The 15168-nt window shown below is 46.8% G+C and overlaps 1 protein-coding gene across 1 annotated transcript in view; it reads right to left on the bottom strand.

Moving 5' to 3' along the window:
- Nucleotides 1-15168, bottom strand: part of STAB2 (stabilin 2) — a 273355-nt gene that overhangs the window by 170316 nt on the left and 87871 nt on the right. Inside the window, exons 9-16 of the mRNA XM_075344716.1 lie at nucleotides 12940-13073; nucleotides 12732-12862; nucleotides 11976-12055; nucleotides 10526-10675; nucleotides 8437-8580; nucleotides 7738-7800; nucleotides 7530-7646; nucleotides 841-894 (exon numbers count right to left, since the gene is read on the bottom strand). Of these exons, the coding sequence (XP_075200831.1) occupies nucleotides 841-894; nucleotides 7530-7646; nucleotides 7738-7800; nucleotides 8437-8580; nucleotides 10526-10675; nucleotides 11976-12055; nucleotides 12732-12862; nucleotides 12940-13073 (873 nt within the window). The remainder of the gene's footprint in view (nucleotides 1-840; nucleotides 895-7529; nucleotides 7647-7737; nucleotides 7801-8436; nucleotides 8581-10525; nucleotides 10676-11975; nucleotides 12056-12731; nucleotides 12863-12939; nucleotides 13074-15168) is intronic.

Raw genomic sequence — 15168 nt, 5'->3', positions numbered from 1 at the left:
GGTCCCTTACACCGCACAGTGGACCTTGATCGGTGGAAGCTGTCCATTTCCCATCTTGGCACGCTTCCCCGGGTCCCCCTCGTAACACGTTAGCGTCGTCGTTGCATGTGACACCTACGAGCGACTCCGAACGATCGTAAAAATAGCAAAAATCGTTGATCGTTGACACGTCGTTCATTTTCAAAATATTGTTTATCGTTTTGAACGCAGCAGACATATTGCTATGTTTGACACCCTGCAAACGACAAACAACATCATTAGTGCATTCGTCATCAGCGACGCGGGCGTGTCGTTACGAGCAATGCTCCACTCCTCCTCCGCTTTGATTGGTGTAACGCCAGGGTGTATGATATGGACAATTATACACCTCTGTCGTTGCCGGAATTGTTGGGAGGAATGTTGTGTGACAGTGTCCACACGACTGCCTTGGTCAAACAATATATCGCTGAACGATGTAGCGTCGTTTGTGAGATGGATACGTGTGACCGTTAGAATACTACCTATGAGCGATCTCGGCAAATCGTAGCAAAGATCTAGGCGTGTCGCATCGCTAACGAGATCGCTAGCGATATCGTTGTGTGTAAAGCGGCCTTTACAGTGTCTTTAGACTTTTGTCCCATGCCTAGACAACCCCTTTAATTTATTTATGGTAATTTCTCTTCTAAATATGATTAGTGCACTTTCCCGTCCACTGTATAGTGACCACAGCTATTGTTCTTGCTGCATAAGAACGTGGTCGTCATCCATACTGAGAGTAAAGGAGAGATGGTTACAATGACAGGTGAACTTAAGTGGCAAATGCACAGCATGGTGGAAGATACAGAAAGAAGTATCACTAACCTGAGCAGATGAAACAATGTGGTATCTCAACAGCTCCAGAAGTTTCCTAGAGCCCTGCGTAAATATACAATGCAATTAATTAAACACAGTATAACATTCACCATTTTTACAAGGTTAGAATGTATATGAGCAGTTATCTTTGTTAATAAAAAAGGTTTTATGGGATTAAGGGGGGCTTTACACGTTGCGACATCGCTTCCGAAATATCGTTGGGGTCACGTCGTTAGTGACGCACATCCGGTAACGACATTGCAACGTATAAATCCTAGGTGCACTGATAAACGATCGCAAAAGCGTTGAAAATCGGTGATCTGTGTCACGTCGTTCATTTTCATAATGTTGGGTCGACCGCAGGTACGATGTTGTTTGTCGTTATTGCAGCTCCACACATCGCTGTGTGTAAACAGGAGCGACAAACATCTCCTTACCTGCGTCCCGACGAGTAAAAAGCTGTGGAGAAGAAGCGCAATAGGGTTTTACCCCAATAACACACGGGGTAGAGACAGGGAGCAGTAATACTCACCAAGTGAAGTTGTGAAAGTCACAACTACTATGCAGGCATGGAAAGTTTTGATCAAGGCAGCAGCAACCCAGACGGCAGATAACAGAGAACAATAGAGGAAAATAGGGTTTATTTGAGCCGCGCCAATGATCACTTCTCAGGTATTCAGATTAATGGATCTTTATTTTGCACAGGTCTACGCGTTTCTGAGCTGAGACTCCAGAAACGCGTAGACCTGTGCAAAATAAAGATCCATTAATCTGAATACCTGAGAAGTGATCATTGGCGCGGCTCAAATAAACCCTATTTTCCTCTATTGTTCTCTGTTACCTGCGTCCCGACGGCAATGCGGAAGGGAGAAGGTGTGGGGTGTTATGTCCCGCTCATCTCCGCCCCTCCGCTTCTATTGGCCGGCCGATTAGTGACATCGTGGTGACGCCGCTGAGACGCCGAACGCACCTCCCTCTTGAAGGAGGGATAGTTCGGCAGTCACAGCGACGTCGCCTAGCAGGTATGTGCGTGTGACGCTGCCGTAGTGATAATGTTCGCTACGGCAGCTATCACCACATATCGCATGTGCGACGGGGGCGGGTGCTATCGCGCTGGACATCGCTAGCAATTGCTAGCGATGTTGCAGCGTGTAAAGCCCGCCTTAGAATTGACCACCAATTTCAATTCAGTAGAGACAAGTGATACAGTTTTTTATATTTTGTACTGCCAAGTTCAGTAGTGCATTCAATCCCATTCAAATTAATGGAGCTGCAGAGCTGCGCTCCCATCAATATTCCAGGAAATAGACCCACGCCAATCTGAATATGATTGCCCATAAGGTAGACCATCAATATCTAAGTGCAGAAAAGTCCTTCTAAGTACACTAGATTGTATGCCTGTGTATGGGTGCCACAGTGGTTCAGTGGTTAGCAGTGCCATCTTGCAGCACTGGGTTCCTGGGTTCAAATCCCACCAAGGACAATGTGAAGCCCCACAGGTGTAGTGTCGGTGCATACCTTCAGGGACTCCACGTAGCTGGATCTGGTCACAGGTAGGGAATCTTCGGTTTTGATCGTGACGCCACTCTCAGTATTGCGGTCAGTAGGGACCGCCACTGCAGGTTGAGGGTCGCCTGGGGCTGATGGTGTGTGCAGTTAGTTGGAATAGCCTCCTGAGAGTGAGGCAAGCCCCAGGGCCCGGTGTAGGTTTGTAGTACCACAAGTCGCAGAATGACTCACACAGGCAGAACTGTCTTTCAAGGGCTTTACTCACATTTGATGGCAGGGTGAGTAGCCCGGGCGTAGCTGGGATGAACCAGATGGGAACCAGGTATCCTTCCGGCTGACTTTATGAGGGTGACTACTGACTCGCCTTCCTTAGCCCTTGGTGGTTTGGGGTGACCCCGACTTTGAGTCCCTATGGGGGTCACCCAGGGAAGATGCTGCAGCCTCTCTCCCCCTTTTGTTTGCCGTTTGCTTGTTCCCCGGACCAGGCCACTCCAGCTGCTTGCCTCCTGTGACCTATGGGCCCTCACTGCGGTTACGTGGCTGCGGCTTTTGTGGTGTTGTGGTGTGGGCTTTGAGAGCCCCACACCGGCAGGTTTAGCAGAAGAAAGCTGGATCTATCTTCGCTTCGGGATCTGCCGCCCGGTTGGGCCTGGTGCTCTCTAGCAGTCTCCTTACTTCCCACTCCGTGCTTTCTCTCTAGCTGAAGCTGGCTTTCAGGTAGCACTCCTAGTTGACCGTTCTCCCCCGTCAGTAGCCACTGCGCGGGCGCTGTTAGACAGCAACAGCCCCACAGGTCTGCTCCTCACTGAGCCCTCTGGAGTTCTCTGCTCTAACTGACTCACTGCTCCTCCTCTCCTGTTCTTGCCTACGCCACCTAGCAACCAGACTCTCCACCACACCCCTTGAGAGGAGATGGAGGCTTTTGACCCCCTGCCACTATTCCAGTGGAGGTATAGGCTTTGCCCCCTCCTGGGATCCCCAGGGGTCCTCTCATGGGTACATGTGTGAGAGCTGATCACTATGCGCCTGTGTTCCACACCCCTGTCAGCCTTCTGGATTACCTGTATTGTACTGTCCCCAGCATGGGTGCAGTACTCAGTGGTGCCTGACCAGGTCAGGGGCGCCACATTCCCCCTTAGTTATCACCAGCACGTCCTCGGGCTGCAAGACAACATTTTAAAATGCATAAAACATTAAAACATGTAAAACATTTAAAAGCACCAGGTACCATACATCACCACCCTCCACCCACAAGTCCGTTAACCCACCCAAAACCCTTTCACGTTGGCCGCGCCTTCAGCCACTTCTGGCAGGATGTAGAGGCGGCTTACATGGGCTGGTGGTTTCAGGGTATACCTGGCCTGGTGGATCCGCGCCTTCAGCCTCTTCTGGCAGGATTCAGAGGCGGCCTCCACAGTTGGTGCTGACCAGGTACCCTCTTTGTGGTGGAGAGCCAGGCCCCATAAACAGGCATGCTCTCTGGTCGCAGGTGAGCCAAGGCCCTATATACGGACGGGCTCCTCCTGGTTGCAGACGAGCCAAGCCCCTAAACAGGCTGACTCTGGTGGTGGTGGTGCCCTTTGGTGTAACTATTTACACTGCGAGAGTTTGTGGCTATAGCCAGTTCATAGCCTTAAGGTTTATGGTTTTCTCACAATAGTTTTTGTGGGCACATGCTTAAACGTTGCAAAACACAACTTTTCAAACTTCAACTGGTACTTCTTTCTTTACTTTACTCCTCTTTACCAGGGCTTGAGCCTGTACGGCGGTGGCACCTGCTGCTTTCCTGCTCTCTGTCGTCGTCTGAAGTGGTTTCATCTGTAGGTTCCTTGTCTTTTCTTTCTTGTAGCATGGGGTGGCTGTAAGGTTTGCTGGTGCATAGTGCTACGTCAAGCGCGTACAGTCCTCTTTCGCCTTCATGCATAGTGAATTGTACTGAATCCCCCATCTTTAGGTTTCTGCCAGGGTGTCCTCGAGGCAGATGAGCGCTCACATCTCTTCTGTTGACAAATATCCCTTCTTTGATACCAGGTGCTACGATGAATCCATATCCACTTCTCAGATTAAAATCCTCTACTACTCCTCTGAAAAGGGGTCCTCTGGCCTGGGCTTTGGACCTTCTCAGGGCTCGTTTTTCTTGCAGGTCTCTGGCGGTGACTTCTCTCTGCTCTGGAGATGACGGTGCAGAGGATAGTTGCATTTTGTTGCGGTGTGTCTTACGGGCTGGATTCTGTAGGGTGCAGCTCACAAACTCCCAGGTAAGGCTTTTGGGCAGTTCTTCTTCTGCAGATGGTGTCAGGTCTTCCTCATCCCAGCGAGAATAAGGCAGCATCTCTGGCTCTGGGTATGGCTCTGGAGTCAGCCCCTCAACCTCCTGGCCTCCTCCCCCCCTTAGTTCTTCCTGGCACTCCTTGGGTAGCAGTGCTGGGGATGGACTTCTTTCTGCCGGCCCAGGTGGGGAACTCTTTGCCGTGGTTGCTGCGGGAGCTGTCGGGATACTCTTTGGGGTGTGCGGAGGGAGCATGTACCGCTCCACCATCTCCCGTGGGAACTTAGCTTCCAGGTCGGCTTTTAGCTGCCAGTATGCGGAGTCCTCACCTACCAGGGATTGCCTAGCAGGGACTTCCTGAACCTGGGGAGCCTTGTCTGCTCTGGCCTTGCGGGCCGGGGTAAATGGTACGTCAGCCTTGTCTTGGCGGGCCGCGCCTGGCATGGCGGCGGCCTGGTCTTGGCGGGCCGCGCCTGGCATGGCGGCGGCCTGGTCTTGGCGGGCCGCGCCCTGTATGGCGGCGGCCTGGATCGGCGTCGCAGCTGCGATGGGATCCGTGCAGGCTGGGCTGGGCGTCGCTGCAGGGACCGGGTCTTGGTGGGCCGAGCAGGGCATCGCTGCGGCGGCCGGGGCTTGGCGGGCCGAGCAGGGCATCGCTGCGGCGGCCGGGGCTTGACGGGCCGAGCAGGGCATCGCTGCGGCGGCCGGGGCTTGACGGGCCGAGCAGGGCATCGCTGCGGCGGCCGGGGCTTGGCGGGCCGCACCTGGCGTGGCTGCGGCCTGGTTCAGCGTCGCCGCACCGGGCGCCTCTTCAGGGACCGCGGGCGTGGCAGTAGGGGTCGGGGCACTTGCGCTAGCCGGGGCATCACTCGACTCACCCATCGTTGGCAGCATCGGGGTCTGAGTTGTCACCGCCCGATCTGGCACTCGGTGCGCGGCTCTCTCCTCGTAGGCCCGAACCGCCGCGGTCATCCATAGGAACTCCTCGCGTCCCTCTCTGATCAGCCTTCCGACCCTGGCTTCTAGTTGATCGCAGAACTCGGCAAGCTCCCGACACCACCAGGCAGCGGAGCCTGGCTCTGGATCTCTGCTCTCAGACGCCATTTTCTCTAGCAAGCTGCTGGCTTCTCTCCTGCTCCGCCGTCTCCGGACGCTTCCGCTCTCCTCGCTGGCAAGCTCAGAACTCTGCAGGGGATCTCTGGGTAGCCACACCTCTTCGTGGGCGGTAACTTCTTCCAGCGCGGGCTGCTGTTGTTTTTCAGCGCGCTTTTCATGGTGGCAATATGGCGGCGCTTCCAATTTTTCAAGCGGACCGCCCAGGCACATGGTCACCTGTCTGAACAGGTCTAGTCCTTATCCTGTTCGTGACGCCAGATGTGAAGCCCCACAGGTGTAGTGTCGGTGCATACCTTCAGGGACTCCACGTAGCTGGATCTGGTCACAGGTAGGGAATCTTCGGTTTTGATCGTGACGCCACTCTCAGTATTGCGGTCAGTAGGGACCGCCACTGCAGGTTGAGGGTCGCCTGGGGCTGATGGTGTGTGCAGTTAGTTGGAATAGCCTCCTGAGAGTGAGGCAAGCCCCAGGGCCCGGTGTAGGTTTGTAGTACCACAAGTCGCAGAATGACTCACACAGGCAGAACTGTCTTTCAAGGGCTTTACTCACATTTGATGGCAGGGTGAGTAGCCCGGGCGTAGCTGGGATGAACCAGATGGGAACCAGGTATCCTTCCGGCTGACTTTATGAGGGTGACTACTGACTCGCCTTCCTTAGCCCTTGGTGGTTTGGGGTGACCCCGACTTTGAGTCCCTATGGGGGTCACCCAGGGAAGATGCTGCAGCCTCTCTCCCCCTTTTGTTTGCCGTTTGCTTGTTCCCCGGACCAGGCCACTCCAGCTGCTTGCCTCCTGTGACCTATGGGCCCTCACTGCGGTTACGTGGCTGCGGCTTTTGTGGTGTTGTGGTGTGGGCTTTGAGAGCCCCACACCGGCAGGTTTAGCAGAAGAAAGCTGGATCTATCTTCGCTTCGGGATCTGCCGCCCGGTTGGGCCTGGTGCTCTCTAGCAGTCTCCTTACTTCCCACTCCGTGCTTTCTCTCTAGCTGAAGCTGGCTTTCAGGTAGCACTCCTAGTTGACCGTTCTCCCCCGTCAGTAGCCACTGCGCGGGCGCTGTTAGACAGCAACAGCCCCACAGGTCTGCTCCTCACTGAGCCCTCTGGAGTTCTCTGCTCTAACTGACTCACTGCTCCTCCTCTCCTGTTCTTGCCTACGCCACCTAGCAACCAGACTCTCCACCACACCCCTTGAGAGGAGATGGAGGCTTTTGACCCCCTGCCACTATTCCAGTGGAGGTATAGGCTTTGCCCCCTCCTGGGATCCCCAGGGGTCCTCTCATGGGTACATGTGTGAGAGCTGATCACTATGCGCCTGTGTTCCACACCCCTGTCAGCCTTCTGGATTACCTGTATTGTACTGTCCCCAGCATGGGTGCAGTACTCAGTGGTGCCTGACCAGGTCAGGGGCGCCACAACAACATCTGCATTTGTATGTTCTCCCCATGTTTGTGTGGGTTTCCTGTGTGGTCTCTGGTTTCCTCCTCTAAAGGCATACTAACAGTGACCTTAGATTGTGAACCCCAATGGGGACAGTATTGCTAATGTATGTAAAGTGTGCTCATCTGTATCCAAAAAGATATAAAAAACATGTCTATCCAGAATACGTATACGCTAGTTTGTTATTGTGCTCTCCTGATAGATGGGAATTGGAAAAGTAAAAAGCCTCTCCTGTCAATATGCCATAAATATCTCATTTATATAGGGTATTTTTAACTCCTTGGTAGTGGCATAATCCGACATTGAAACTCTTAAACTACAAACATTTGTGCAGCCCTGTGAAAGGACGATGTAAGAAAGTATCTCCACCTCTCTGGATAACAGGTAGTCCAACGTTCCATTTTCCATTTCAGACAGGGCAGCATTGTTGGGTACAAAGACCGTGTAGGGTCCGTCCTTTTCTAAGTCAGGCCCAAGGTTAGATTTCTGTTAAACATAATACACGTGATATAAGAGTTGTCAATACTGCAAATCCATAATTGACTAAAAAACAACTTGAAAAGGTATAATAAATTACCTCCAATAAAGCTCTGAAACGATTGTATCTACCATTTTCTTGTAGTATTTCCATGATTGTCTCCTAAAAATCATATGAACATATTTTTATATTAATGGCAACAGGAAAGAGATATGCCTTAATCCTTTAAATACCTTAAGTAATTGGATCCTGTGCAAGGATCCTGTTCTAAGGCCCAACAACCTTACCACACAAGGGTGAGATAACCCAGTGATCATGGAAGGGAAATATAGCAAGCAAGCACCAAGTCCTCCTGTCTCAAGCATTGAAAGGTGTGAACCAACATTAACAGTGGGGCACATTATCACCTATTCTATAGGAACCCCTACCCTCTATTGTGCTCATGACCATAACCCGGTAGTAATCATGTAACTCCAAAAGGCAGCAGCATAGACTGAAAAGGGCAAGAACAATATATGGTCCTTAAGCAGTCCAATAGCTCATCAAAAATCCCAAGTCCACCTGCTTTTGTAGTGGAAGTGGCCCCTTACCTCTTTGGCCCTTGCACAGGTTGCAGGTTGTCTGCCCTTGTTAGAAAGGCCACAACGTAAACGTAGGGAATGTTTATACTTGTTTTTAATATGAATTTTCAAATATCCTTTGAATACTTTTTAATATGGATTTTATTGCGTATCCATTTCAAAATCCACGTAAAAATACTTAGTGTGAATATACTCTAATAGAATATTGGTTACTTACTTTAGTATTACTTTCCAGAGTTGGTTCCACAAAGTCCATAGCCTTGTCTATGATATGTAGGATCCCATTGGAGGCAATTATATTTTTTTGTAAAAATCTCCCCCTCTTCTTACTTCCTCGAATCCTTATCTTCATCTCATTATCCTAGTAATGAGAGTAAACTGTAAAGTCCATTCACACTGATGAATTAAAGAATATGTGTTATCCTGAATTTCTTGACCCGAAATTGATGTCTAAGAGGTACTGTGTCTCCTTGCAGAGAGTGACATGCTGACATGAGAGTTTAAAAGGGTGGTTCACCCATATTTTTTATTGTCCAGATCGATATTATATTGAGAAACAATGTTTCTCTCAAATACCTTGTGTTGGCAATAGTGCCTGTGAGAGGCGCTATTGCAGACCACTAATCCCGCTCCAGTGACGTCTCCGTCAAGTGCTGCATACGTCACATCCGTGCAGCCTGCTGTATTCTTCGCTGCAAGCAAGAGACGCGACACGCTGTGCTGTGAGGGAGGAGGGAGAGAGGGAAGGAGGGAGGGGAGAGCAGATGGGCTGTGACAGCGGTGAAACACCGCTCACAGCTCAGTGAGTGAGGAAGAATATAGCCGGCTGCACGGATGTGACGTGTGCAGCACTTGACGGAGACATCACTGGAGCGGGAACAGCGGTCTGCAATAGCGCCTCTCACAGGCAGTATTGCCAACACAAGGTATTTGAGAGAAACATTGTTTCTCAATATAATATCGAACTAGACAATAAAAAATAGGGGTGAACCACCCCTTTAAGGAAACTAAGAAGCCATGCAATGCTCCTCTGGGAAATTATATATGCAAATTCCCTCTTCAGAGAGGAAAAGAATTTGAAATTTAGTGCCACCTATTGGACTTAGCAATCCAAAAGGTCAATGTCAACCTTTATGTTGAGCCTTGTATTATGGGTTAAAAGCGTAATCAGAATTTCTTTTAAAACTCTATTTGTCACGCTGTACAAAGGGCTGGTAAGACGTAGTACAGCATATTCCCCACTAGGAGTCAGCAGAGTAGTGAAGGAGAGTCAAAGTAACACTGTAACAGAAAAGAGGCTGAAGTACAGCAGAGTAACTTCAGCAGGCAGTTCACAGGCGAACCACCAGGGGGCAAGAGAGTAGTCAAGCAGTCAGGGTTCAGCCAGGAAAGTCAAGTCACTGCAAAGGGAGGATCAAATTCAAGTCAGAAAGCAGAACCGAAGTCGGATGCTGGGAGATCAGGTATGCAGAGGGAAACACAAAGTTCACAGGGAACAATAGACAAGACCGGAGGGTGAGGAGACACAAACACGGGAAGGAGGATGAAACAGGATGGGTAAACAACTGACAGGAGCAGGAAGACAGGGACTGGGACAGACGGATGAACGGGGGAAGGTACAGGTCAAACCTATAACCAGCACTGAATAGCAGGTACAGCGAGTAGATATAGAGTCTCCTGAAACTGGAATGAGGCTGATGGGAGTTGACCCCTGACATGACCAGGTTGGGTCTGGGAAACTCTGGAGCGTGGAATACCGGTCCTGGATCATAACACTATTAACCCGAAATTGACAGCCTCATTGACATATACGAGACTCCTGAGTTCGGGTTGGGAGACTTGCAGCCAGTCAGCACATCACTGTCTCTATTCTAAATGAGGTTTTTTTACATTGCGAACTTTATTTTATGACATTAAAGGGGTATTCCCATCTCCAAACTCCTATCCCAATAATAATAATAAGAACATTAACAAATACATCCAATTATAAATGTAGTCCAGTTTTCTTGATAAGCTGTCACTTACCTCATGTGCAGGCATGCAGTAGCTTAGGTATCCAAGGTTATGACCACTAGCAGCTAACTAACTGTCCCTAAATGCATGGTCATAACCATGGATACCTAAGGTACTATAATGCCCTGCACATGAGGTAAGAGACAGCTTTCCAGAAGAACTTTACTATACTATGTTTTTAATTGGAGGTATTTGCTAATGTTCTTATTATTACACCTACATATTGGGATAGGATCTTGGAGATGGGAATACGCCATTAAGAGACGAGAGTCCTAACATATGAATAATCTCACCGTATCGCCAGCTATTATTTCCCCTGATTTTCCGGTCAGTGTGTAAATTAAATCTGTGCTGTTGAAATCTTCAGCATTCAGCTGCCCAGCAATCATATGGAGTTTGATAAAGTACAGTACATTTTCCTTATTTGATTTAAGAGTCTTTACCTGAGATAGAAGACAGCTGTTATGTACATTTAATTCTATATACAGGAAAATGGTAGCATTATAAAATAATATTTATGTAGGAAATATTCTTTGGAATAATATACATTTGGAGGTAAAAAATATTTTTATTGATTAATGAATACAACTCAACTTTAAGTCCAAATTTGTATCTTTTACATGATCCTGTCACTTTATCTCCTAGTAGAAAAGCTGCCTCTAAAAGTGTCTGATGGCATCTTATGTTCCTCTCCCTGGTACAATGAATATGCATGGTAGATCTGAGTCTGCGTGTGTCATGAGTGTATCTCACTCGGGGGAGACCCTTGGTGGAGATCTGGTATCAGAAGATAGCAGCGCCTAGCTGCAAGCAGGTTCACTACTGTTATTTGATAACATCTCCTTGCTTGTGGTGCTGTAAGAGTTAAGCACACTTTCCTGCCTGGCTGCTGGCTGTAGCTTTCATTCGCAGGTGTGGCTCTTTGAGATCACTCCCTTTCACAATTTAAGTCATGTGATCTGATCACATGATGCCTGGGATAGAAACTGAATCCTTCATTTCTATGTGGTCCACTTTGGAAGGAACCTGCTCTGGAAGAAGTTTGTCTTGTTGTGTGCAGCTGTGGTGTTTGCTGCACTGAAGCCGCCTGGAGTATTTTTCCTTTTCATGTCTATATCCCCTGGTTTTATTCCTTCCCTTGTGTTTCTGTATTGTAGTAGCGAGTCTAGAGATCTTGTCGGCCTGCTCACTAGACAGGGTGAGTGAAGGTCTAGCTGAGGGTCAAGGTATTCAGCTCAGCGACAGGTTGCAAGAACCTGTATAGGGATGCTAGGGAGCTTCAGGAATCAGCTTGAGGCGAGTCCAGGAGGTGTCCCCTCACCCATCTGCCTAGCGGCAGGAACTTCTGTTGTATCGTGATCCCTGTGTTCCCTGTGTGTGTTGTAACATCTTCTGGAGGTTTACCAGGTACCAGGTAAACCCTGCTAGTCACGTGCATGACAGCATGTTTATTGGGGGGTCTGTTTTCCTTAGTCTTTTTGTGAATATTTTCAGCCATTCATTTTCACTATTAATTCAGTGCTCTTTTAAGAGTATAAAGGAAAAATTAAGATGCAGCTGTAGCAAAGGTTAAATTGACTCAGATGACATAACACTGGATATCAAAACACAAAAAAGTGGAATTCGACAACTAACATGACACCTATTTATGGCTTATGGAATGTTAAGTTATTTTAATTCTCATTTCTATTTCTTTTTTTTGTCTTTTTTGTCTTTTATTCCCCCATATGTTCATATACTTACATCCTTTGCTTTGATGCCTTTGTTTATTGGTACTAGAACGGTGAATGGTCCCAGTGATGACAGTGGCCAAGAATACTCCTCTTTAGAAAAAGGTAACAGATATATTAAGTAATGATGAAATTAAAAGGAGAAGCAACATAAAAGGTAAAACAACAGTCAAAGAAAAGATACAAGCCCCGATTCATCATTGTATTTGTGCTTGTTTTTTGTCTAGCTTTGTGTGTGATGGGCCTTTTTTATTCTATGTTTACCTTTGTTGAAGTCTGTTATATATATATATATATTGCAACTATTTAAGAAGTCCCAACATTTGGCACACATTCACACCAGTCCCCCTTGTTGTATTGTTGAGAATGCAAAAATTTTGGTGCAATTTTTCGCAACTTTTGGCACCAACGTGCAACTTTTACTGCCTAAAGTCTGATAAAGAGTTCAAGTCAGGAAGACAGTTCATTCCATTTTGACTTTGAGACAAATTCTTGATTTACGTGTGCCATTTTGATCAATTTAGAGCCAATAATGGCAACTAACACAACAAGACAAAAAGGGAAAGGGGTCTTAAAAAAATTGCAAACAATGATTCTGGGCCATAGAGTAGAATGTCAGATATGGGATCAGATAATGTTCTTTTCTGGTCATACTGTTGAAGACCCACCGATATAAAATCATCACATATGAAGAAAAAGAAACATATGTTTGTGAATCGATTACCCCCTTTAGAAAATGGTTAACATTTTTGTAATTATCAGTACTTACCAAACAAGTCTATAGCATTGGAAAGTTTTCCCTGCCACTGTCCTGGCTCAGTGTTAATTTGTTTCATACGTTCTAAAATGTTTCCGTAGCAAACGATACCATCACCAGAGTAACCCTTTTTGCATACACATCTGTGAAACATGACAAATGTTATCTAAATAGGATTGTTTTCTCATAATTCTAATATGTAAACAAGAAATTTACTCACTCAATTTTCCCAGGACCAATAGTGCTGCAATTAGCATTTTTGTTGCATGTATTCTTAGTTCTGCATACATCTTGCAGCTGGCATCCAGTTTCCGGCTGAAAGTTACTGTAGCCTTCTTCACATTCACAATGAGACTGTAGAAAAGTCAAGAATGCAGTCATCACATTGGTCCTGTAGTATCAGTGTTGGACTGGCCTAGCAGATCACCGGACAATCCTCTGGTGGGCCCTACCCCTTTCTTCTGTATGTTTGGAGCAGAGACACTTTCGCTGAAGTCTGGATCATCAATTAAAGGGGTACTCCAGGTAAAATAAAAAATGTTTGTACTGTCCTATACACTATGAAGCTGAGCTGACTACTGCAGTTCTAGTATCTCGAGATCAGTTGTAATTCAACAAAATAGTAGCTGCTCCTCACCCCTCACCCCTCCCATATGGGACATTATGTCATAAACCAGTGTAAAGGTCTGTGCTGCAGCAGAAAACAGGGTGGCATGGCCGCCAGCACTGTGCTCTTCCTATCTGCCAGCCCCCCCTCATACTTGCTTCCATCAAGTCTTAGAACACGGGGTGTAGCTGAGGTGGTTTTAGACCTTAATTAGCCTGTTAGGGTTATTGCTTGTTCATTATCTTCATTAGGAAAGGCCAAGTGATGTAAATTGCACAACTTTATAAAAACCCAGTCTCCTCTAACCTTGTGGCAAAAACAGCAGATATGGGTTCTTCTAAGCAGCTGACTAGCACTCTGAAAATGATGGAGGACAACAAAGCAGGAGAAGGCTATAAAAAGGCAGCAAAAAGTTTCCAAATTGCCCTTTCCTTAGTTCAAAATATAATTAAGAAATGGCAGTTAAAAGGAAAAATGGATGTCAAGATAAGGTCTGGAAGACCAAGGAGAATTTCTGTGACAGCTGCTAATAAGAACACCTGCTTGGCTACAAAAGATCTTCAGGAAAACTATGGAGTTGTGGTACATTGTCCTACTGTTCAGAGATACCTGCACAAATATGGCCTTCATGGAAGAGACATCAGAAGAAAAACTCTCCTGCGTCCTCACCATAAATTTCAGCTTCAGAAGTATGCAAAAGAACATTTAAACAAATCTGACGCATTTAGGAAACAAGTGGTTTGCACTAATGAGGTTAAAATGGAACTCTGTGGACACAATGATCAAACGTATGTGTGGAGAAAAAAGGGCTCAGAATTTCAGGAAAAGAACATATCGCTAACTATTAAACATGGGGGTGGATCAATCATGCTTTGGGCTTGTGTTGCAGCCAATGGCACAGGGAACATTTCACGTATAGAGGGAAGAATGGATTCAATGAAATTTCAACAAATTCGTGATGCAAACATAACACCATCTGTAAAAAAAGCTGAAGTTGAAAAGAGGATGGCTTCTACAAATGGATAATAATTCTAAATAAAAGTCAAAATCCACAATAGACTACCTCAAAAGGCGCAAGCTGAAGGTTTTACAATGAGCCTCATAGTCCCCTGATCTGAACATCATTAAAAATCTGTTGCTAGACCTCAAAAGAGCAGTGCATGCAAGACAACCCAGGGATCTCACAGAACTGGAAGACTTTTCCAAGGAAGAATGGATGAAAATCCCTCAAACAAGAAATGAAAGACTTTTGGCTGCTACGAAAAGCAATTACAAGCCATTATACTTGCCAAAGGGGATGCTACTAGGTATCAGCCATGCAGGGTGCCAAAACGTTTGCATCAGCCAATTTCCTTTTTTAACTTAAAAATGTTAAATACAAAAATATATATTTTTTTGCCTAAACTACGTAGAACATGTCATCCTTAACTTTATGCCTTTTAGAGATCATTTCACCTTCAACTTGCTTAACTAGTCTTAATAACAGTAATTTTGACCAGGGGTGTCAAAACGTTTGCATGCCACTGTATATACTTTATAAGCCCCACATACATTAGTCTCATATATACATTATAGGCCCCACTAAGCCTCATATATAGGATGGGCTCCGGCATAGCCTCCTAGATACATTTCTCAGCATTATGAGCCCTCACTTAGCCCCCTAAATACAGCATGAGCCCATACATAGCCTCCTATATAGTTTGTACATTTCTGATCCTCCACAAATCCCTTTATATATATTATGAGCAGCCTCAAAATACATGCAAACATCCCATATACATGAAAAAAAAACCCAAACCATCAGATAGTCACCTCTCTCCCATTCCTCCAGCGCTCTGCTCT

This window comes from Anomaloglossus baeobatrachus, chromosome 4 (assembly GCF_048569485.1).
Source record: "Anomaloglossus baeobatrachus isolate aAnoBae1 chromosome 4, aAnoBae1.hap1, whole genome shotgun sequence".
NCBI classification, from domain to species: domain Eukaryota; kingdom Metazoa; phylum Chordata; class Amphibia; order Anura; family Aromobatidae; genus Anomaloglossus; species Anomaloglossus baeobatrachus.
This window is presented reverse-complemented; position numbering and strand designations above follow the sequence as displayed.